Genomic DNA, 24,486 nt, shown 5'->3' on the forward strand with positions numbered 1-24,486 from the left:
CCAAGCAGCTGGGACTACAGATGTACCACTCCATTGGCTCTGGAGACCATGCCTGACTTCTGTTCTTATCTTTAGGGTTTCCTTCTATGTCTTTGATTTTCACTGCTCTTAAGATTAATCTTTACTCTCTCCTCTTTGGGGTTTTTCTATGTAGCCCTAGATGTCTGGGTATTGATGTGTAGATCAGCATGGCCTAGCTCTGCCTCAAAGTGCTGGAACTAAAGGCATGCATTACAATGCCCAGTCAGGTCCTTTACTGGGAAAACAAAAACCAAACCAAACCAAACCAAAACAAACCAAACCAAAACAAAACAAAACAAAACTCACCAAGCTCTTTGAACATCCACAAGGCGAAGATAGCAATGATTCTATCTGCTAATTCATTACTCTGTGTTCCTAACTTCCACCATTTCTGCTGTTTTACTCTGAGTAGGAACACACACTGCCTGGAGTTCACTGAGATTACGTTCAGTTCCCCACACACCACATGAAAACGTGTTCTCTGGGTGGCAGACACAGAAGCCAGTCTATCCCATGAGATCAGGGCTATTCGGACCTTCATTTGGCTGACCACTTGGATAACTGCTTGGATGATCAACTACTTAAGGTGATGCTAAACGCTTTCTTCTGTGACAGTAGCTGCTGTAATTTCCCCTGCATTCATCACTTTGTTCTTGTAGACTGAGGCCTTTAAAGCGTAAATGTATCTAAACTTCAACCTTCTATTCGTCACATGTCCCGCACTCTCAAATCGTGCTTCTTAGAGTCTATCTTGTTTGATACTCAGGTAGAAGCCACTTTTCTTTCGATTCCTAGTTACTTCCATGATAATTTTTGCTTTCGTGTTTTGTCTTTGTTTTAAAGCATGATTGGTTATTTTTCTTTAAGTGTTAAGTGGTTTGTTTGCTTTAACACTCTCAGAACCAACAAACACCACGGACTTTGTTTTTCCTCTGTGTCTCTTAGTCTCTCACCACTGTGATTTAAAATCTCCCCACACACCCACATCTATCCTTCTCACTGCTGGCTGTGGCTCTGGGCAGCAGAACACCCCACACTTACCTAGTATTAAAAATTAGGTTTTTTTTGAAACAGTGTTTCACTTTGTAGCCCAGGCTGGCCTTCAACTCACATCTCTTCTGGCTGCCTCATTGGTTCCTGGAGTGCAGCACCAGGTGGCCCTAGATTCTACTTTGACAAAGGTTAGTTTGTGTGTACTCTAAGTAGATAGCGTTGCTTCTGTTAAGGGACGCAACATCATCAGCCTTTCTTATACTCCCCACCCCTTACAGACCTGCAGGCCTTTCTTCTGGGGGTAAAAGTAGAGCTACTACTGAGAAGTGCAACACAGACTTTTTGATCATAGAGCCAAAATCCATTCATAATGTGGTGCACACCGTCCCAGCCCAAACAGCTAGGGACTTCCACTTTATCTTGTGCTTATTAAACTGAGAAACCCTTTCACAGGCATCATTATCTATTAACTGAACTAGGTCTTCTTTAAGGGTTTCAGGTTTCAAAATTATATACTTGGATCTTGCAAACTTTGTTTGAACTTAATCCTGACTACATTATACTATCTGTGGCATTCTGATTGGTTTTTTTCCCCCCCACTAAATGCTGTTGTGACACAGGATACTAGGATACATTAAACTCTGTTAAGGAGTAAAATTTCTCCAGAAGATTCTCCCCAGCTCTGTGCTCTTTGGCGCATACTGTTATTCTGATTTGACTCTAGAGATTCTGGAGAAAAGGCTCACAGCAATGGGGCACTTTTACCTGGTACAGAAGTGCACGCATGTTCAGGGGCTGATTCTGATGGCCACCTGCCTGCATAGGCATACTGGCTATGCAGTAGCCCCTCTCTCCAGGACTCGGGTCTGGAGAATTCTTCCCTCTGAGTGACTCATCCTAGCAGCCATCTTGAGCTTCAGGATACTTTGTATTGACTTCCTCCTTCCTCCTGCTCTTTTCGGTTTTGGAATGGTGGATACTTTGCTAGCACTGCATTGTCTTCTGCAAACGTCCTGTCAGGAAACTCCAGTGCACTCCCTCAGTCTACTCTTGAAGCAGAGACCTCTGATTTATGAAGGAACCACTTGCACTTAGGAGCATCCCGTTTCTGATGGTCTTCATCAGGGGCTGTACTGACATCGGAATAAAAATCCCCAAACTGGACCCTCGGTTACACTAAACTTCCAAATTCCCCAAAGGAGCTGACACAGCAGAATACTGAATTCAGTTACATTTATCAGCAATGTCCAGTTGTTGTTTTTTTTTTCCACACCCACCCACCCAGGTCCTCAAGTTCACAACCACATGTTGGATAACTGCATGTTATGGGAGCTTTATTTTCCAGTGTACTTTCACTTACACCCTTGTAAGTGGGATATCTGTGAGTGAAATATTTGAACCTGTAACTTGCCATTTTGCTGGGTTCATGTATTTTAGAGTCATTAGTTGACTGCCTTGGTTCTCACACCTATAAATATGTGTTCTTTACTGATTATATACCTACTTCTATTTTTACTTTTTTGCAAATTGAGTTTTATAACAATGTCGTCCTGCTGTAAGTACATCTGTATTCTTTGTAGTTTAACTACTAACATTAATTAAATGTGATGTTATAGTTAACTACTAACATTAATTAAAGGTGATGCTAAATTGTGTTTGGAACATGTTTTATTTAATTATGCTATGCATGTAATTATGCTAGCCTATATAAGCTGTTATTTCTAGTTCAGTAACGATTAATTTAACAAATTTAAATCATTATTTTTTTATTTAGTACATTATAGATTAAGAATTCTTTAATAAAAAACACAAAATAAGGACAAAATAAAAATGGAGTATAGAGTGAGACAGACAGGTGTGGTGATCTATGTAGGAAGGTGCTGTTGTTAAAAGACTGAATTGCCAACCCTTCCAACAACCCAAGGATCACTCTACAATAAAGAAATACAGTTTTGCTCTTAAGCCACTAGAGAAATATGAAGTAGCAGCAAGAAAAAAAATTATATAAAATTCTAAAGATTCTAAATACAAAAAATAAGTGATTTAAAGCTATAGCAAAATTACATTTTGCTGATTGTGAATATATTGAACATATGAAAGAATGGCGATTCAATCATAGAAACAGTTTTCAAAAGTTGAGTGTAGAAATCTATAAATCCAACACATACATATGCTTATGTGCAAACAATATTTGCGATGTGACCTGGTCCGTTGAGAGTTAACAGACGTGAACAGTACCTGTTTTGTCTGTCAGTAAGTACACCAGGCGTCCAAGTTCCTCTGGTATAGTGCTGGTCCGAACAACTGTACCAGGAATATTCTCATCTTTCATAATCATCCATCCATATGCTGCTTTGCCCATGTCCAAGTTCACTCGCAGACTGCCAAGTAAAACATCACAACGGTCAATGTTTCCACAGCTATCTAACAGGTCCACGGCCATGATTTCACCTAATGTACTTGTATGTAACTTTAACTTTTATAGGAATATTAGATTTCAGACTTTAACAGATCCGTGTAGATTTAAGTCAACAATGCTTTTATACTGTAGATGTTTACAGGTGATTGTTGGGTAGACAATTCCTTTACAGTATGAGCTAGAAGAGAAGCAGGCAACTGGTTCTCAATATCCAATTAACACCCAGAGGACTGTGGGTTTATAGAGGTAAATGCATATGCTTAGGCCATCATGAAAAGATTACTGTGTGGAAATATGTGAAGTGGGTCCAGAAGCCTCTGGGGCAGGCACACGCTCCTTACTGAGTCTTCAGTTATCACATGTTTCTATCTGTAAGGCTAAAACATGTATGGAGTCATTCCACCTGTCCCAGGTAGATACTCCCATCACATCATAAAGTACAGGACTACAACAGATGGACTCTGGAGGGCCTTCCAGGCTTTAATTAAAGGGTGGCTATATGAGAAAGTACTCTAAAACGGGCCACTGGAGAAAACAGTCACAGCACACCGATCTGTGTCAGTTTACCCAATTAATCTACAGAAGCTCAGTGGACAAGACTGTATAAACCAGTAGTTCTCAACTTGCAGGTTGAGAACCCTTTGGGGAGTTGAACAACTCTATAACAAGAGTCACGTATCAGATATTCTGCATATCAGATATTTATGGTATGATTATAACAGTAGCAACAAAGATAGTGCTACGGTGGACTCACCACTCATGAGGAGTGGTGTACTGAGTGACAGCATTGGGAAGGTTGAGAACTTCCCATGAAAACCATGGAGAATGACACTGCTATTCACCAACCATTTACTACCTATCAACATGGTCATTCAGGAGGTTCAACCTTTTTTATTAAAATACTTTATTTACATTCTAGATGTTGTCCCCTGCTTCCTGCCCTCTCATCCCTTTTTTTCTTAGAGGGTACTTAACCCCCAAGCCCTCCACATCCATTCGCATCCCCCTTCTCTGGGGCATCAAGTTTCTACAGGATTAAGTGCATCTCTCCCACTGAGGCCAGATAAGGCAGTCCTCTGTTACATAACCTTTTAATAAATATAACTTTGAATAAACAATCTTGAGGAATCAGTCAGTGGCAAGTGTCTAAGAAGCATAACTTTATTAATCTGTACATAAAATTCACACCTTAAAAATCATAGGAATTACACTAATTGGCAGGAAACAGTTACCTTGCAGTCACCTGTGCACATCTCTCCATCCTGTACCTATCTTTTGTTAAGAGTGAAGCTAACTAATAAATGACATCAGCCCTTAAGCTGGAGGGATAGAAAATGTCGTTCTAGGAAGGACCAGTGGCCACACAGTGCAGTCTACCAATCAGAACCACCTCACACACATTTTCCCCAAGTCTCTGTGCCACAATGGCTCTACCTCTACTAGAATCTGTGAGAAGTGGGTAAGTCTGCATGTGTTAAGTGTGAGGGATGTCTTTGTCAACAGGTGTGACATCCTGTACCTTCTAGGCATGCCTGGGATGAAGGGGGGATTTGAAGAGAAAATGCAAAACATTCCCTTTGGGTTCTGATTTGATTTGGGCTGAAAAACAGATTCCTTATGAACAAGAGAGGTAATGAAGACCACAGCCCTTGTTGAAACAAACACAGAAGTTGGGAGGGAATAGAGCAGGTGAGGTGAGCACACGCCATGAGATCTGACTTTCATCTAGGTTTTCCACACCTCCCATCACTTGGCTCATACACTTGCCTATGTGTTGGGTTCTTTCAGATTTTGGCCAAGGTGTTCTGAAAATGTCACCCTGCACTGGGCTCCAGCTTACGGCCCTTACCAGGCTCGGGGTGGAAGAACCAAAGAAGCAGCACCAAACTTGTTTTGCATAGTTCTTTTCGAACCAGGAGCAACTTATGTTGTTAGAGAATTACAAGAATGTATTAGTTCGGAGGATACTGCCTTATAAATAAAACCTCTGGGGCCATTCTAGGTTGAATACCAAGGGACACAGAGAACACACTTGTCAGTGGTTGCTAGTGGCAGAGAGAGAACAGAAAGGAGGGAGGAGCAGGAGCAGAAGCTCAGCACTGAAAATAAGTCAACCAAGAACCACTCCTACACCAGGAACCACGGGTCTGCCTGGGCCATGATTCACGCTGTGAATTTGGTCAAATGCTAAAGGATAATTTGCTTTACTTGCAAGTCTGTAAGACGTCCAAACTCTATGGCAGCAAAGTAAGAATTGCACTGAATTGACTTCTTAGTAATGCCCTGCCTTTATAGTTTCTAAACAGACCTTTATCCAGGAACATGCCAACTCTGACATGCTCTGTAATCCATGAAGCACATGATTAGACAGTAGCGGATACCAGATGCACGGCAAGTCCAGGCTACTGCTGAGTAACCACCCGTGACACTCCTTCCCACAGACCTGTTCCAGTGGAAAGCCATTGACTTCAGACAGTTCACCGAGCCAGGACACAGTTATGACATTTACTACCATGCACGATGAAAAACTGACTGTCTTGAGTAAGTAGTCTTTCAGGGATGTTGTAATAGGAATACATAAGAAAATGTTTACTTTTGCAATACCTATAAATATGAGATGTATTTCAAGATGTAAGACTGCCTTCATGATAGTTTATTTTTGTCCAGTCTAATCTCACAGCTACAAATACTTGAAGAAGAAACTCAGAGTCTGAATAAATTTCAAGTGCTTTTTCCCAAAAATACACAATGCAATCCATTTAGGCCCCAGGATGCTTGCTATATTTAAGCTCTAATTTGTTACAATTAAACCTTAGCACTTATCACTGCCAGGTGAGCCCAGGCCCTGGCCCGCCTGAGAAATACGCACAATTCTCACTGGGGAACGAATCTACCTGAAATAATTCACATGCCAATTCTAATCTGAGAAAAAAAAAAAAAAAACAAAAACCAAAGAACCCAGAAGATACTTTCATCAGAACTTTTACCAGAGGTAATCAAAACCATTAGACCCTTAGATGGTTGAAGGACACAGAGGTTTGACCTGAAATCTCCCTGCACCTCTTATTCTGCTGTTACACTGTGGCTTTGTTTCTTCTTTTTGTAACATCTTCAAAGCAGAGGACTGACTGGCAAATCAAGTACGCAGACTTGAGCGGAGCTTTGCGAGTTTTATAAACAGTTACATTTTATACATCCCGATCCAATAGATGTGTAAGGCCAAGACGCTGCCGGCCTGGAAGCACCTGCGGGGCCTCAGTAGTCAGACCCTCTATGCCTCCCTCCGAACTCAGAACCCCTGACATCATTTCAATTTTGAGATGATATGAACTAATCACGGCTGTATATATAGCTTTTGGTTTTACATAGTTTGAGCTTTTAAACTCAACATGGCACTTGCTATGTGTTAAATGGCTTCTGTCTTTGTCTTTTTCTATAATCCAAAGCTTGGATGAGGAAGAGGGCAGTGACAGGAGGTGAGGTGGGATGGGGGTGGGAGAACTAGTAATTTGAGGCCATTCTTGGTTATATAGTTAACTTCATGGCAAGCTTGGGTTACAAAAATCATGAGATCCTGTCTAAAAAAGCAAAAAATAAACCACAACCCATTGTTTGATAATAATAAAAACACTATGCATAAAAATTTTAGAGATGCAACCAACATAATATTAACAGAGAAATGAATTACTTAAATACATGTATTCAAAAGGGGAGGAGAAGCTCCAAATTAACCAGTTAAACTTCCATATCATTTAGAAAAATACTAAATCAAAGTAGAAATAAAGTAATAGTATGAAACAGAAAATAGCATACAGTAGGAAAACTCAGAAGTATGCATTTACAAAAACCTACCAGTTTTAAGTTGGTTGTTGGGAAACTGATTTATGTATATTTAACAAGGTAAAATGAGAATCTATTTTTCTCAGTAAAAAAATGTCAAGCTATAGAGAAAGATGTCAGAAAAACAGGAATAAAAACATAACAAACTGCCCAGAAAGACCACAACAAAGGACTTTTAAAAGTTTGCAAAAGAGAAACTCTACATCACTGGTTCTCGACTTGTGGGGTCATAACCCCTTGTGGGAGGGGTGGTCAATGCCCCTTTCACAGGGGTAGCCTAAGACCATGGGAGATTACCATGCATAACCATAGCAAAATCAGTTATGAAGCGGCAACTAAAATGATCTATGGTTGGGAGTCAGCACATGAGGAACTGTTAAAGGTCTACAGCATCGGGAGGCCGAGAGGCACTGGTCTCTGTTGAAGACAGGGTGCTGACTCGGAATCACCACTCAGACACACACTGGCAGTGTCAGCAAGCATAGCACAGCCACAGACCAGCACAGCACAGCACAGCACAGCACAGCACAGCACAGCCACAGACATGCACAGCACAGCACAGCACAGCACAGCACAGCCACAGACATGCACAGCACAGCACAGCACAGCCACAGACAAGCACAGCACAGCACAGCACAGCCACAGACAAGCACAGCACAGCACAGCACAGCCACAGACAAGCACAGCACAGCACAGCACAGCACAGCACAGCCACAGACAAGCACAGCACACACAGCACAGTCACAGACAAGCACAGCACAGCACAGCCACAGACAAGCACAGCACACACAGCACAGCCACAGACAAGTACAGCACAGCACAGCACAGCCACAGACATGCACAGCACAGCACAGCCACAGACAAGCTCAGCACACACAGCACAGCCACAGACAAGCACAGCACACACAGCACAGCCACAGACAAGCACAGCACAGCACAGCCACAGACAAGCACAGCACACACAGCACAGTCACAGACAAGCACAGCACAGCAGAGCCACAGACAAGCACAGCACAGCAGAGCCACAGACAAGCACAGCACAGCACAGCACAGCAGAGCCACAGACAAGCACAGCACAGCACAGCCACAGACAAGCGCCGAGCCAGGCACTCCCGTTCCTAGACTCTGCTACCAGCTATACACGTATTTACTGATCAGTGTGTACAATGACATTACAACACCCCAACGTGTGTCCCATGTTCAGTGGTGCAGTCATAAATAAGGATGGCAAGGTATAAGGAATGGATGACTCTATAAAGCCATGTTAAACATAAGATGCAACACTGTAATGTAAAAGGATACGCTTCAATGATTTCAACTATATAAAGCAATAAAACCTTCACACGTTTTCATAAGCAAACAGACATGCAATGTTCTTGAGGAAAAACATTCAGCCATGTAGCGTATGCTATATAGCATTCTACTGTACCCCATAAACATACAGGATTACTATAAACTAAAAGAAAACTGAAATACTCCATTGACAGTAGAAGCCAGTGTTAATGCTCAGCAGGTTGCTGGAACACGCTGACGGTATATAACAATGATGGTATTACAATCATTTCATGAGCAAGTACTTTAAACGACCATAAGAACTGCAATAGCATATGCTGATGCACATGAGGACACGTCACCCCCAGATGTGAGTGGCTGCATCTGAGTGCAGTACTCTATCAGAGCTGCTCAGAGTGTCTAAGGGTCAGCTGTATGCTGCAGTGTGAGAGAGAACTCACCCACTCAGTGTCTAAGGGTCAGTCACCTGCTCCAATGTAAGAACTCCTCCCTTCTCAGGTAGAAGAGTAGTTGGATAAGAAAACAAATCAAACAACTGTAAAACGATCCAGAACTAGCGATACTCGCAGACACTGTTAAGACGTTTCCTTTGGAAGGAAGAGTCCATTGCTAACCCTGGGGCGGCGCTGCACCGCTATCCCCTGGCAGGCATTTGATGTGGCCCTTCTGGGTGCAGATGCTGCCATCTCATCTTCAGTCCCCAGGTCCTAGGAATTGCTCTGACTGTGACACAGGCAAAAGGAAAGGGAAACTATGTCTCCACAACACACAGACAGCCCTTGCAGCTCAGTGCTCCACAAAAGACACTGCCTGACAAAGAGGTTCTTAAGTGTGCCTCAGAAGGGATATAATTATCTCTTTGTCTAACAGCATTTTTGCCTCTCTTGCTTATATATGCCTATGCAGAAGCAAGTCTCTCTGACCCAGCACCGAGACCTTGGTTTTTAGGTTATCAATTAAAACACAGGCATTCTAAAGCATCTCAAGAAATCAGAGGAGGGACAGCAAACACGTGACCCTGGATCTGCTGATGTGCTAACAATTCCACTGGTATCTTCCTGTTAGGAGACACGCACAGGACTAAAAGGACTTATGTTCATTTTAGAATTACAATAAAAGCTACATCATGGGGCTGGGGATTTAGCTCAGTGGTAGAGCGCTTACCTAGGAAGCGCAAGGCCCTGGGTTCGGTCCCCAGCTCCGAAAAAAAGAACCAAAAAAAAAAAAAAAACAAACAAAAACAAACAAACAAACAAAAAAGCTACATCATGCAATATTTCTCTTTGGATGACAAAAATATTGTAATTAAATTGTGATCTCAAAAAACCCCACAAAACAAACAAAAAAGACAACATAAATTTTATCAAGTACCTTAAAAATTATTTTTAAAAGGTATAAAAATTATGCCTTAAAATTTATTTCATTATACTGAATAATTTTAATAAAATACTTTTGTAAACTTGAAAAGATTTCTGATTCTTAGAACACTAAAGAAAAAATTACTTCCTAGATTTGCATATTTTGCAAAATATATATTTAAAAGTCCAAAAGCACATTTAAACCCTAAAATGAATTGGTGTCCTTATTTTATGAAAACTTGGCAACAGGAAAACAAATTTGTTTTCTTTAAAGATAATCCTTAATTCTCTAAATAAGCCTCTCAGGTCCAGGTGTGCAAACACCAGTAGCGTGTTGTGTTAAAGTGAGCATGCTCATGGTAAGCTAAAGCAAAGGAAGGCCGAGAAACTGTCTAGTCAGGCTCGCACACCTAGATGAACATGCTAAAATACTCTCTGAAAAGCCAGAGCCTAAGAGATTGTAGGCAGTCTGGTATTACCGCTATTTTTTAGCAAGTATTTTAAACGGCCATAGAGATAAAAATAGGGGTGTATGCAGATACATGTGTTTATGTATGTGCAAACACATGTTCACAAAGATAATAAGCATAAAGGCACATTGATATTTATATGTTTATCTAAACATATGAAAAGGTAAGAGTGTGAGTATGTGTGCATGCAAGTGTGTATGTGCTTGTAGGGGGAAAGGGTCAACACTTAATGTCCCCCTTTATTACTTTCCATTTTATTTTCGGAAATAAAATTTCTGAAAATTTTATTTACATTTCTCATTGAACTTCAAGCACATGAGTTTGGAAAGGCTGAGTGACCAGCAAGCGTGAGGAGTCTCCTTACTCTACTGTCCATCACTGGGGTTATAGGTGTGTAGTGCCATGCCTAAGTCACTTCCTTAACCCACTAGGCCGTTTTCCCAGTTCTAAACACATGAAAGGTTTTATATAGTTATATATTGATAATTATATTTATTTTCTTATTAGATATTTTCCATTTTCCAACTATTCAAATATAAAAATAACAGAAACCATTTTTAGTTCCAACAGTCCTAAGGCATAATTTTGTTATGATAACTTTATTAAATAAATAAAAGAAAAGAGGGGCGAGTACTTTTATGTTTTTTTTTCCCAAAAGACCGAAACAAGGCAGATAGTCTATAAATTTGAGTCCAGATCTCACAGAAGTGCCTCAGATCTAAGGAAAAGGCTCCTTTAGCCTTCTTCCACTAGTGAACAGAAGCAGTTGTCAATGTATCACCACAGAAGATTCTAGCTGGGCTTTAAAAAAAAATCAACTCAAAGGAAGAACACAAGAAAGAGAATCTTCTTCCAGGGACTAAGCCACTACCTAAAGACTATACATGGACTGACCCTGGACTCTGACCCCATAGGTAGCAATGAATATCCTAGTAAGAGCACCAGTGGAAGGGGAAGCCCTGGGTCCTGCTAAGACTGAACCCCCAGTGAACTAGTCTATGGGGGAAGGGCGGCAATGGGGGGAGGGTTGGGAGGGGAACACCCATAAGGAAGGGGAGGGGGGAGGGGGATGTTTGCCCGGAAACCGGGAAAGGGAATAACACTCGAAATGTATATAAGAAATACTCAAGTTAATAAAAAAAAAAAAAAAAAAGAAAGAGAATCTTGTCAGAAGATGGGAAACTGCTACTCCTTCAGCAGGTGAAAGCGGGTTCCGTGCACAGGCAAACATGGAGAACAGGTGGTGGGTAGTCAGAGCAGGCAGGCAGTATCTTTTCTCCCTCTCTGTCTGCTTTGGTGCCTGTCATCACCCTCGCCACAGATGGAGAGTGTCAACAATGCTGTCCGGGAATGCTTTCTGATAAACACCACAGCCAAAAGCAGCTTGATTTTTGTGTATTTGGCTTACGTGTCTACACCACAATCCACCAATGAGGGAAGTCGGGGCAGGACCTCAAGCAGGAACCTGGAGGTAGAGACTGTAACCTCATCCATGGAGAAACCCTGCTCACCGGCTCACTTAGCTTGTTTAATCACTCAGCCCAGGGTCACCTGCTCAGGGTGGCCCCACCCATAACTGTTGGAACCCTTACATATTAATTAATCAAGAAAATGTCCCATAGACTTGCCTATAGGCCAATCTGATGAGGACATTTTTCTCAACTAGAGTCCATCTTTCCCAGGTGACCCTAATCTTGTGTCAGCTCACATTAAACTGACCAGAAGTTGGCTACATAATGGGGAAAGGACATTAAGGTGGCAGGATACTGACTTGTTTGGGCATTCCGAGTGTCCAAATGAGCCTGATGCATTGAGTGTGGCCTACATCACCACCTAGAGTTGCTTTTCAGTTGTTTTAATTATAAACAGAAAAGGATATAAGTAATAAAAAACATACAAGTCTTATTTCAAATACCATCCCTAAGGGTATCTGTAAATGGCATCAGCACTGCTCAGAGCCCATCCTTCTGTCTGCCCTGGATAAGCAGGATGCCTCACTGTTAGGACCGTGCACCACCAGGCCAGTGTGCAGGTCAGGCCATAGAGGTTGCATGCCAGTCTTGAGTATGAGGAAGGACGACAGAGAGATATGAAGAACAGAAGCCTAAATACAAGTAAATACACTGTGTGTCTGTCGCAGGGAGGCACTTAATGATGAAATACGGGTGCTAGAGTCCAAATATTTTCAGGTCCTTGAGTCACTTTAAAGAAATGTTTTGTTTTGTTTTGTTTAATATGTACACTTATACGGGAATAATAGGATAGAATACAAAGAAATACAAGGATAGAAAGGGCTTTAAAACATTCAAAGGGCACAAAAATATAGAAGTAGAACAAAGAAAGTAAAAATAAATGCAGACAAGTCATTAACTGTAGTGAATGAGGAGATCATAAAGGACTGAAAACCAACACTCTCCGCCACACGCTAGTTCTAAAACCCTCTCATTCACACAAAATAGCAATTCTAAACCTGTAAGTTTTTAATAACATAGCTTTAAAACACACAAATACACCATGGGAAATGAATAAAACCATAATTACGATGAGAGATAGTTTGCTTATAAAGTTAGGGAGAGTTCCTTTAAAAGGAAGCATATAGATGATTTAAAAAACCCACAAGATCCATCTAGTAACATTTGTACAAAAACTCACTCCATAGAATAAAAAAATTTCTAAGCACACATGAAAGGTTTATGATTGACTACACCATGCAGAAATAAAAGTGCAATGAGGATCTGGAGGTAAGTTCCAGAAGCAGCCCTAAAATAGTTTGCCATTAAACGCAGATTAAAAACGAATGTATAACCTAATATAACCCGAGAGATTCTATTTCACAGTGTCTACTGACAAGTCTAGAAGTCGGTATCATTGTTCCCACAGGAAAGAGACTGCAATTCTCCGCCCAGGCACTAAGAAGTCTCAGCCTCTGCCTGGGAGGTGTGCTGCCTGGTTCAGGAAGAGCTAGTATGTGGGACTGGCCTAGCTAGAGTCCCTAAGCAGGGGACACATTCTTCTTTTTACAATAAACAAGTGAGTCTCCTCCTGGGCTGATGTCCAGTGGGAGTGGGTAATGTACAGGAAGATCAGTGTATACACAGGAGTGCAGGGAAACAGTGGGGAGAAGGACACAAGGCAGAAGGCCATGGATGATGCTAAGACACAGGAGGCTGGGATCACAGCGAGCCATGCATCTGCAGGCTGAAAGCGTACCAACAAATAGCTCCCCAAAGAATCTGCAAATCTGGGTAAACTCCATCGTAACTGTTCAACAAAACAGACATGTGACTTCACAGTTATATACTCTTTGGGGACACATATGTCTGTCCTTGAACTCACTTATGGTATTCAATACAAGCATACCTGGAATCTATGATGGTTTGTACATATGTAACTTTCCAAAGCAGTATGCCAGGAGCCCTTCCTGCCCACTGTGTCACCTGTCTCTGACACTGGATACCAAACTGATTCTTCAAACAGTCTGCATCCCTTACAGAGTTTGGTGGTCAAGAGTGGTGGCCAACAAAGAAGACAGAGCCACACAGAATGGCAGCCACTGACAGAAAACAAGTGCATTGGGATGGCTGGGTGCAACCTTCCTCACACCTGGGGGTGTACTTGGGTGATGTCTGACTGACAAAGAACTAATGTGGATACCAGTAGACACCACAGCTAGGTGTGAAGAGCTTAGTGTGCAGTCTTGCATTATACGTGAGGATGGGAGAGAGAAAGCAAGCCCAGTCTATGTCTGAGACAAGGCTTCCCAAGGATAAGGTTGTGGAGTTAGCTGGCTTTGAGGCTGTGTTAAAAGGTGAGGAATATCCACATGAGAGGTGCGGTGGGAACAGCAATGGCAGCTACATACAAGAGCCTTGTTGCCTGGATCTCTGTCCCCTTAACTGACATTACAAATGAGTCTAGGTTCAGGCTTCATTCATGAGTCACAAGGTTTACTCATAGGAAAAATCTCAGTCTTTTATCTATGTACGCATAATACACGCAGACACTTAAGGATATTTCTCTGAAGATATCATTTTGAGGTTGTTTGAGTCTTTAAATAGGGACTGGAGAGTAACTGCTTTATACGCCGATCTCTAGCTGCACTGCTTATCATTTTGAAAACTAGTTCCTTCTGAAGAAGCCTTGGTCAGCATCTCATCTAATATGAGCCATCGATCAGATCCTCCTTAAACAGTGGTGACCTTCCTTTTTGTTTGTTTCCTGAGATAGGCCCTTGCTATGTCCCAGGCCTTGGCATCCTGGCCATGGCTAAGGATTATAAGTGAACACTACTAGGCTTGGCTTTTAAAAATAGGTAATTTCAAATGTCAACAATGCACACAGGCCCTAGAGCACTGGAAATAAGACAGCAACCAGCAATTTGCAAAATTTTTTCATAGGTTCATATTTATGTTTGAACTCGAAGCATTTTCCAACTGCTCAGACAACACTGTTAAAACCAGGAACAGTGGCACTTTTCTCTAAGTTACCCTAGCAAAGCAAATCATGTTCTAAATTCCACTTACAGATAACTTGCTCTATTCATCTGGTTCCCAAGCCCTTCCTCTACAGTTTTGACTGGGTAACCTCTTTCACAGTATGGTAAGACAATTTCAGCAAAATCATACATTATAAAATGAGACATCTGTGTTCTTCTGATTTTAAACATACCTTATGGGAATGATGTAGGAAAAGAGGAGGAGGAACCGAAAAAGATTACGGTACCATGGGCCTGCAAATCCCTGTAAGGTTACCATAACAACAGAAAGAACAACTAAAGCCAGAAATAGCGCCTTTGTCAGCTGATTGAGTTCGAGGTCCAATAAACCAACCTAAAAAAAAAAAAAAAAGTGTAGCATTAATACATGCTCAGGCTGGCACCCATCCCTAGTGTCCTGATCAGAATACATGAAAATGACTTGAGAAAATGTAAGATTTTAATAGTCTTTATAATAATTCAACACAAAACTATTCATTTTCTCTTCACACACCTCTCACGGTTAGGTAGGATTTCTGAAAATGTACTGTAAGCTGTACAGAGTTCTCAGGGAGAACTGCTGGCCAACAGCAGAGTGAACAACCAACCACAGCTTAACCCGCCGTGTGCTGACAGGGAGATGCCAGTAGGACGAGACCGAGAATCGCAAGAGCAGGGCTGCATCACAACTCTGTGAGCACAACGTCATGCTCTGTGGCATGCCAGCTGAGGTCACCCCTGTTGTTACTCTCAGGTATCCTCTGGACACCCTCCACTCAGACCCAGAGTCCCCCAATTGCAGGACAGTTTGTGTCAGTCATTCTGCAAGTTTCTTCAAAAGCTTGCAAAGAAAGATCAAGCACTGGGGTCAGTTTAGAATTGGAACTTTGTGCAAGTCCCACACTTCTGATTTCTCCAATATGACATACTACACTGAAATGCATCCTGTGGACTGATTGCTAGCTGAGCACAGAAATATAAGGGAAATTATACCAAAGAGCGCAATCGTTTCTCCTTGACTTTGGAAACAGGGAGCACTGATATCCGAATAGCCCCGCCCTCAACAGTAAAGAGAACACAACCTGGCTCTTCTGAACTGTGCAGCTCCATTCTGAGTTCCAGCAACTTCGTGATGGCTTTTCCCACTACACCCATAAAGAGCAAAGCACAGTTCTGTGTGGGGGCAGGGAGTGGCGGTGTCTTAAGTTAACACAGAGAAGCTGCAGCAGGAGCTGCAGCAGGAGAGGGAGAAGAGAAGGCACACAGTGGCCAAGGCTATGAGCCAAAACCTGCTCACTTGGACTTGTACTCTACCTCCCGAGGGCGCATGGAACCCAGGGCCCTCAGCTCCTTACTGTACAATAAGGACCCATCAGCAGCTTCTTGACAAGGCTCTGGGAGGAAGCGACACTGCCTGTACACAGCATCCTATGGCACAGCTCCCTGAGTCTAGCAGGGAAGGAGGTGACACAGTGTCACAGCTGTGAGTCAGGCAGGCGTACTATCTTCACTGTTTACTCTTCAGAAAAACTGTGGCTTTAGGGATTAGCCTCAAAAATATTTTAATTTATTGTTTTTTGAAAAATCAGGATCTTGCTATGTAGCCCTGCTTGACCTGGAACTCCCTATATAGACAGGCTGGCCCCTAACTTACATTGATCCTCCTGCCTCTACCTCCAAAATATTAAAAATAGGCATGAGCCATTACATCTGGCCCAGCGCCAAACCCTCCCTTCCCCTCTGAGGAGCGGTGGCTGGAGGAGCTAGGCTGTTGCACACACAGGACTGGACGAGGCCATGGCCACTGGGACGTCTGACTCAGGTGCTGCCAAGAGCAGACCGAGTTTTCAGGCTAAGTATCTCCCTGCCACCCTGGATCTGGCAGTTTTTAAAAAAAGAAAGCAGGGCAATAGAGTTGTGACAGGGAAAGAAGAAAGAAGAGGAAAAGAAAAAGGAAGAGAAAAACGGAGAGGGAAAGAGAGTACAACTGACAAAATCCGAATTAAAAAAAATAAAACAAAACACTAGCACTTAAATGTAAATAACCGAGAATTGGCTGGAGTACTCTGGTTTGTTTCATAGTGCCTCAGAAAATTAGCTTTTCCCATAGTTCATAATTTAGTTTAAATCTAGTTTTGATTAATATTTGCCACAAACTCTTATGAGACCATGAGAAGCTATTGCTAGAAAGAAAAAAAAAAGCCAAGTTTCTCAGAAAGTTCATTAAGTTCATTGTAAAGAAAACTAATTAAACAAGTAATTACATCCCTCCTACACCTTGTGTGCTAGACTCTAAGGTTATGAAAATGAGTTAATTATGAGAACCTCCTTTTTACCTTCAAGAGTCTACTAAGAAAACAAAAATGATCACTAGTACTACATTTCTTATGAAAGAGAAATATCCAAACACAGTGTTCTCCTCTGTCCAGATTCATGTCTGAACTATGTGGGTAAATACATCATGACCACTGAAAGCACTACAGAAGCCAGAAGCACTGACCAGTCCCCGGAAGAACAACTGCCGTCTGCATCCATCCCAGTGACCAGGCTGCAGAGGGCAGGGAGCAGAGGCCCTCTAGGCTCCTCTGTGCACGCGTGTGGAGCAGAGCCAAGCGCATCCGCAGCATGTTCTCACTCTAGGGCTCTGGCCCTGCCATGACTACGTAAGAGGCCTAAACAAGAAGTTCCAAACTATACTACGCGGCCGCCTCACGCAGAGCATCACCTCACTTTGATGGTGACAAATGGGCACGGCATGCTGCACAGCACACAACAGCTTGTGTCAACGGTCTCTGTGGAGACTGAAGACTCTCAGGTTTAAGCGCCCCTAAGAACATGTGCTCTAGTTCTCAGCAGCAGATGGACTGCCTCAGAGCCCAGTAAATCATGGAAGGCTACCCCCAACCCGGCTTAGCCCTTCCCATCTTCAGGTCTTGCACCAGAACAGTAAAGTGACAACTTCCCTGGAGCGTGAGCTCTGTGAAAGGGCCGGAATTCAAGAGTCCTGACAATTCCCCAGCCTTGCTTTCCTCCTGAGAATGAGGCAGCTCAGACCTCAGTGGCTGATTTATCAGCTCCATTTAAAAAGCAGCACAAGGAGGACAAATACCATGCGATTTCCGCTACCTCACTACTACGTAGTTTATGCTTGAATTATTGAGAAAAATAGGGTTTTGGATTAAAATGAAGAAAAATTAAGCCAGGGAAGTAGAGCATGTTTCAAAGCCCAGATCTTTCTGCTGTGACAAAGGCGGTCTAAGTTTCAGGCCTCACTGAGGATCAGATGAAGTCATTATTCATTCAGTCAGGGAAAAAAGACTCAATTACCTCAACCTAAAGATGCTATCAATGAATGCAAAGTGCATATTTTACTCTATTCATCCAAATCCCATTAAAAAGTGAAAGGAATGATTTAATCTGGCCTTCCAGAGTTGGCCTTTTTTTTTTGTAATAAAATAAAGAATTACTGTCTTGCAAAATGCATAACCACTGTCTCACACTTCCCCCTGCATAAGAGCAGTGAAAGACCAAAAGGTTGCATAAAACCTCCAAGAAACAAATGCCACATAGAGGCTGAAAACACTAAAAGTTGCCCATATGTAGGTTATGCAGATAATTCAAGACATTAATACCTTTCTAATTGACCAAGACAGATGCAGTTGACTGCCAACCAGTGAATATCAATTCTGAAGTCAAGCGAATGCTCCCTTCTCCCACTCCATCCCAGGGACAGGAGGAGCTGACAACTGGTGGCTCAGCAGGTCGGACCCACTCTCCGCACTGGGCAGAGTTACCCCTCACACTCTTTCAGGAAGCCTTTCCTCACCTTCCTTGACTGAACGGCAAGCCTGACTGTGTTAACTCCAAGAAAGGGCAGCAGTAGGAAAAGAGGTTTTTAATACTAGATTGTTTTAAAAAATGAAATATTTCATCCAACAAACTTTTTATATTCAAGTTTTCTGTAAAACTTTTAAAAGTACTTCATCTAAAAGCTAAGATTAAAACTTAAAAAGTACTACAAAAACAGTCACAGATTCTATAAAGTGTCACCTTCAGCTTTGATGTGTCTTCGGTATTACTAAAGAGTTTCTTAAACATTTAAACAGGCCAGAACTTCCTGCTACGACTGTAAAATCTTTTTAATTTTAAGGTATATTATTAATCACTTGAAGTAATTATGACTATATGAAAAAAGGTAAATTAAATACTCTACGAAGTAATCTCCAACATTTACTACTAAGTTCTTATATTAGTAAAGCAAATTTTCTTCTACTTGTCATAATATTTGTTTTATTTGAAACAACTGTGATAACAAAATTAAATACGCTACTGGAAATTTTAATCTCCACGGGAAAATTTGTGCATAATGCCTAAGACAACCACAATGGCTCTGCAAAGGGGTTGTTCTAGGATAATGAACACAATAATTGCCTGTATAATCTAAAATGCTACTAATGGCAGCGATCACAAATCCATTTAGCTCCTCTTTAATTTATGTACCAAGTTTTAAATAGCTAATGGTTCTCAGTAAAATAATGGTTTATACCAACAATAAAGGGTAAATACGGTGTTCTCCTGCTTAATCAAGAAAAGATCAGTCAGTTGCTTTTTTTTAATGAACGTATGGACGAATGGGAATTGGACCTTATCTCTACAGAACAGCACCACTCCCATCCATCTCAGAGTTAAAAGTACCCGCATAGACTAAGTTCCTAAGAGATCAATGTGCATACCAAAGTACAGCAACAACAGTACGTTACAAAGCCTTACATCCTACGCATTCCTTAAACGTCCAGCTCTGAAGTTCCCGCTGGCCACATCGCTGGTAGATTCAAAAATGGAACTAACAGAGCGCTTTTACCAGTCCTCTGGTTTACATGTGCTCATTCCTTACATAGAAGTATTTCAGAATCACAAAATTTCAGAGTCAATGTACAGCCCTGAAGAAAACTACATTTTAAACTGCCCTGTATTTTCCTTGTACATACAGTGTTATTTGAAAGAGCCCTGGTAAAATGTCTAATTAATCTGAGACTCCATGAACATATATCTTTAGACAAGATGCATAAGAAGGAAACAGTAACTGTTCTTACCAGCTACTGTGGATCAACTCTTGTCTCTTCATTTGGATTTAGTACAACACTGATGGAGAGCTGCCATGAACCTAACTGGGTTCCTATGAAAGCACTACTTAACTTCAGTATCTTTGAAAGAAATCAGTCTGTACTACCACATTTAATCCAACATTTAAAAAAAAGTAATTTTAAGATCTGTATTTATTTAAATAAAATGAAAGTTGTACATTACATCTAACCCCTAACTCTTCCTGTCATGGAGCTTAAATTATTAGCAAAAATTTTTAAAGTTATCACTTCAAACAATGATAAAATGAGGTAGCTTTTTGCCACCTCAAGTTTGTTTACTTACTCATTTTGGGATATGAACTACTAAGTCTTAACTGTTTGCAGCCATGCAGCTGGCCACGCATTGACGATATATCTGACCATTACTGTTGCCGCCCCAGTGATCTGCGAAATAAGAATTGCTTCTTTGGGCCATTATTGTCTATTGGCTCAATAATCTGTGCTTTAAAAGCTCTCTAAGTATGTATTAGTGTGACAATGCCTAATATTATAGTATATTTACCTTAAAATATAAACTCTGTGTAAGCCCTTCAGGTCTACAGTGAAACAATAATTCATAACCCACGTTCTTATTTACATATAAATTTGACTATTTTCCGTTAGAGTTGAGGGTTCCTGCTTGGCTTACTAAATTTATTAAACAATGTGTTTTTTCCTTGGTTATTTACATTTATACCGAAAATGGCAGGTGCCCTGAGGGGACTGACCAGTTGGTGAGGGGCTTACAGTATAGCCATGAGTACCTGAATTCAATCTCTGAAGCATGGAAAAGCTGGGTGTGTCAGCCCATATCTGTCATTTCCCTGATGAAAGGGAGAGGCAGGGGAATCTTTGGGGCTTGTTGGTCAGCAGACCAGAAGAATCAGTGTGTTCCGGGTTGAAGAGAACTTGCCTCAACTACAAAGGTGCAGAAGTGATTGAGAAGACTCAACATCAACTTCGGCCTCAACATGTTTACTCACTGTATAAGCATGCGTGTGCGCGCGCGTGCGCGCGCACACGCACACACACACACACACACACAGAGTCATCATATGTGTGCCCATACAATTATCATGTACCAAACAAAAGAGGGAAGCTCCTTTCAACACTTGAGGAGGTAATCAGCAGACAAAGGCCTTCAAGTGGCTCTCATACAAGGTAGGCCTCATTTCCTTCTTAATGAGAACCATGCACACTGTGACATGGCTTTGTCACAGTGAACCAACAATCTGCTGGCATCTGCAGGTACCCTCACTGCTGGCCTGAAGAACACTGTGATACTCATCTTCTCAAAATGCTGCCGTTCACACAGTGGCTCTGGCCTTTACTGGGACATATTTCATTCACCGAGACATTCCTCAATAATTTGCAGTAATGCCAGAAAATAGCACAGCACATGTGTCCACGCATGCATCAAATCTCAGGTCTACTTCTGAAAAGCTTGTGTGATTCTTCATGTTCAAGAGGGATCACCCTGTCCTGATTGCTGGCGAGCAGCCCTTATTAACATTAAAACCTTTATTGAAATGTAATCAATAGAAGCCAGCAAATATAATGGAATGGTTTTAACATGTTGATGTGCAAAAATTTTATTTTAAATAACTATAGATTTCAAAATTTTCAACAGTGAAACATCAAAATTGTGTTTAAAACAAAAATAAATAAGGGAAGCATGTAAAAGATCTATCTGGCGTCTTTGTTTTTACTTCACATATACACAGGCAATTGCAATGTAGCATGGTTTGAAGAGAAGCCGTCACCTCCTACCACCTTCCTTAGGTACTTAGGACCGTACCATGCCACAGTGCCGTTCTTTCTAAGGTTGGTGGTTAGAGAAGACTAACCCTAGTGCTAGGGCTCACTCTCATCGCTGTCCTTAGCCCATAGCCCTGTGTTGGTATCACTCACTGCTTCTTTCCACCAGGGAAACAGAGACCGAGTGTGCAGCATGCTACGGCTTTACCAGCAGAGGGTGCTCCAGGCTGCCACAGAGTCTTCTGGAGTCCGTTCTTAGCAACTACGGCTTCATCTCCAAGTCAACAGCACGGTTTATTAACCACATGGATTCCTTATTTTTGACAACTTATTTTGACCTAAATCTCGTCTTATCGTGCAGAATTCAGGGAAGAATTGGTAGGCTCTAACACTCCGGAGTATAGGGCCGAGAGGTTCCTGCATGAAAATCTACCCATATAAGGAAGAAATCCTATTAAAGATCTGAAGCCTCTGCCCCAGCTCACACTCAAATGCTATCTAGACAAAGTGTAAGCCAAGTGTACGGAATGGCAGCTAGAGCTTGCAGAGTGCTCTGAATACACTGATTTTTGTGGTAACAATACAAAAAAACTTTCAGTTTTAAACAGTTTAACCAAATCATCCACCAATTTACAATTACTTCAACAGCTTATGTTACCCACTCACCTCAGTTCTCAAACCCTTCATGTAACTGCTATCTGAGGTCAGTCGTTTGGTTAGCAATTTAGTTTAACTAAATGAAACTTGCAAGCTACACCTAGAGTCTTTTTGAACTATTCAAAGATTTTGTAGTTACATATGCACCTACTTGGTAAAAATTACTATTTACTCTGGAGTGAATGCTTTGGCAGTCTTTTAAAAATATGTGTGGAGTAGCAAAACAAAAACAAAATACAAACCAAAAATCCGATGCTAGCATTTCATTGACCAAGCCAGTGAGGCAGAGCTATAAATTCCCTTCACACACTCCAGGAATCAAAGAACAGAGTGTAGCCTTCCATTTAAAGACTGAATGGGCTGAATAATTGTGATGAACAGCATCATTCATTTTTAACTTTACAATGTGTCATATATAACATACAAATGAGTGTCTGCATATCCTTGAGAAGATACACAGCTTTACTCAACTCAGATGGCCCTGTCTTAGGACACTTTCTCTAGGAGCCCAGTTCACTGTTCAGGGTTCTATGGTCACATGAGGTCATCCCTGGAAACCAGTGCCTTCTTTGGCTTGGCTCATCCATGATCTGATCCGATCCTCTTCTCCTCTCCTCTCTTTCTCTCCCTCTCCTCTCCTCTCCTCTCCTCTCTTCCTCTCCCTCTCCTCTCTTTCTCTTCCTCTCCCTCTCCTCTCCTCCTCTTTCTTTCCCTCTCCCCTCCCCCCCTCTCTGTGTGATAAAATATATGGTAGGGTTTTTCCATCTTAAGTTTATTTTTTATTTCAAGATATAAACTATGAAGTCTTAACTATCTGCATCCATGCAGCAGACACTTCAATTTATTTTGGCAATATTGTATGTGCTTTTATAGACAATATCTACCTTTTGAATTTACTAAAGTGGAAGGCAAGCCTGACCTTTACTCTCTGCGCAGTGAGCTGAGCTGGGGTCAGCAAAGCTCTCACGGGAATGAGAACACCTGGGAGGTCCGATGCTCATCAGGCAAACCACTACCTTCCTTCGTTCTTCCTCTCACTATTTTTAACAGTTCTAGCTGAAGAGAAGATATTATTTGACACGTTTTTATTCTGAAGGTGTATGTGCAAGTGTGTGTCTAATTCCTTATGTGGTCCCTTACTTTAAGTACCCGTGGAGGGAGAAACTGTTAGAACATCCTTCAAAGTTGCTCCTAAACATTCATTTGAAGATGATGGCTTGTAAAATATATTACTCTATAAAAAAATTCTTGTATTTTTAAATACTTTGACAATAGTACTAAAATTCTGGACTCCATTCAAGCCTTGTTGAGGAAATCACTAAATATCTAGTCCAGTGAATGCCTGCACACTGAGTTTGCAGAATGTCTGTTCTCTCTGGTGGTCTTTGCTAACTCTGAGACACAGCATCTTCGGAATAACCAGAGGATGACAGAAAGCTCCTGAGTGTCTAGCCCCACAGTGGCAGGTGGGAGAGTTTAACTGTGCAAGCGTCACAGCTGAGGAACCTTCACACAGCCCTGCCGGAGCCAGTCTGTGGCACGAAGCTAAGAAGAAAGGAATGGCTGGGCTGTAACGGACAGGACAGGTTCTACTGCTGCTACTGCCAAAGCTCGGGTCTGGCTCTCCTCTACTGCTCCTTGGATGACTGAATACATGTGATATGTGGACCAATGAAGAAGGAACCCTCCTACTCTGAAAGTTCCCTCCCCATTCACCAGGACATCTATCACTACAAACAAAACAAAACAAAAAGCAAGAGTGCTTTTAACTCAAGAGCCATTCACTGACTCAAAGGGTCTATTGCTGAAATTATTACTGGAACCAAACCTAGGAGCACACTTCCAGTCTATTCATTAGATTTACTAAAGATTAGATGCGTATCACCTATTTATAATAACACTAAAAACACATGTGAGGACATAAAATGCTGGCCAGTGTGTGAAGCACCTCAGAATTACTATCATCTCGAACAACTAGGTTCTGCCATTGTTGTTCCACCCACACATCAGCTTAAGTAGCTATTAAGTACAAGTTAATAAGAGGTAAACATTTTAATTTTTAGGATAGCACAGCAGAATG

General features: G+C 41.6%; 1 protein-coding gene across 11 annotated transcripts in view; it reads right to left on the minus strand.

Annotated features, from left to right (window-relative positions):
• The window catches only part of Atp9b (ATPase phospholipid transporting 9B), a 193,380-nt gene that overhangs the window by 56,161 nt on the left and 112,733 nt on the right, over nt 1–24,486 (minus strand). For all 11 annotated transcript variants that reach the window (XR_015642132.1, NM_001106130.1, XM_087592286.1 and 8 more), the window contains 2 exon segments: nt 15,063–15,223; nt 3,253–3,395 (listed from right to left, as the gene is read on the minus strand). Coding sequence is in view for 10 of the 11 variants with exons in the window: in NM_001106130.1 (NP_001099600.1) it covers nt 3,253–3,395; nt 15,063–15,223 (304 nt within the window). In the remaining variant the exon portion in view is untranslated.

Source organism: Rattus norvegicus, chromosome 18 (genome assembly GCF_021556685.1).
Source record: "Rattus norvegicus strain SHRSP/BbbUtx chromosome 18, alternate assembly SHRSP_T2T, whole genome shotgun sequence".
NCBI classification, from domain to species: domain Eukaryota; kingdom Metazoa; phylum Chordata; class Mammalia; order Rodentia; family Muridae; genus Rattus; species Rattus norvegicus.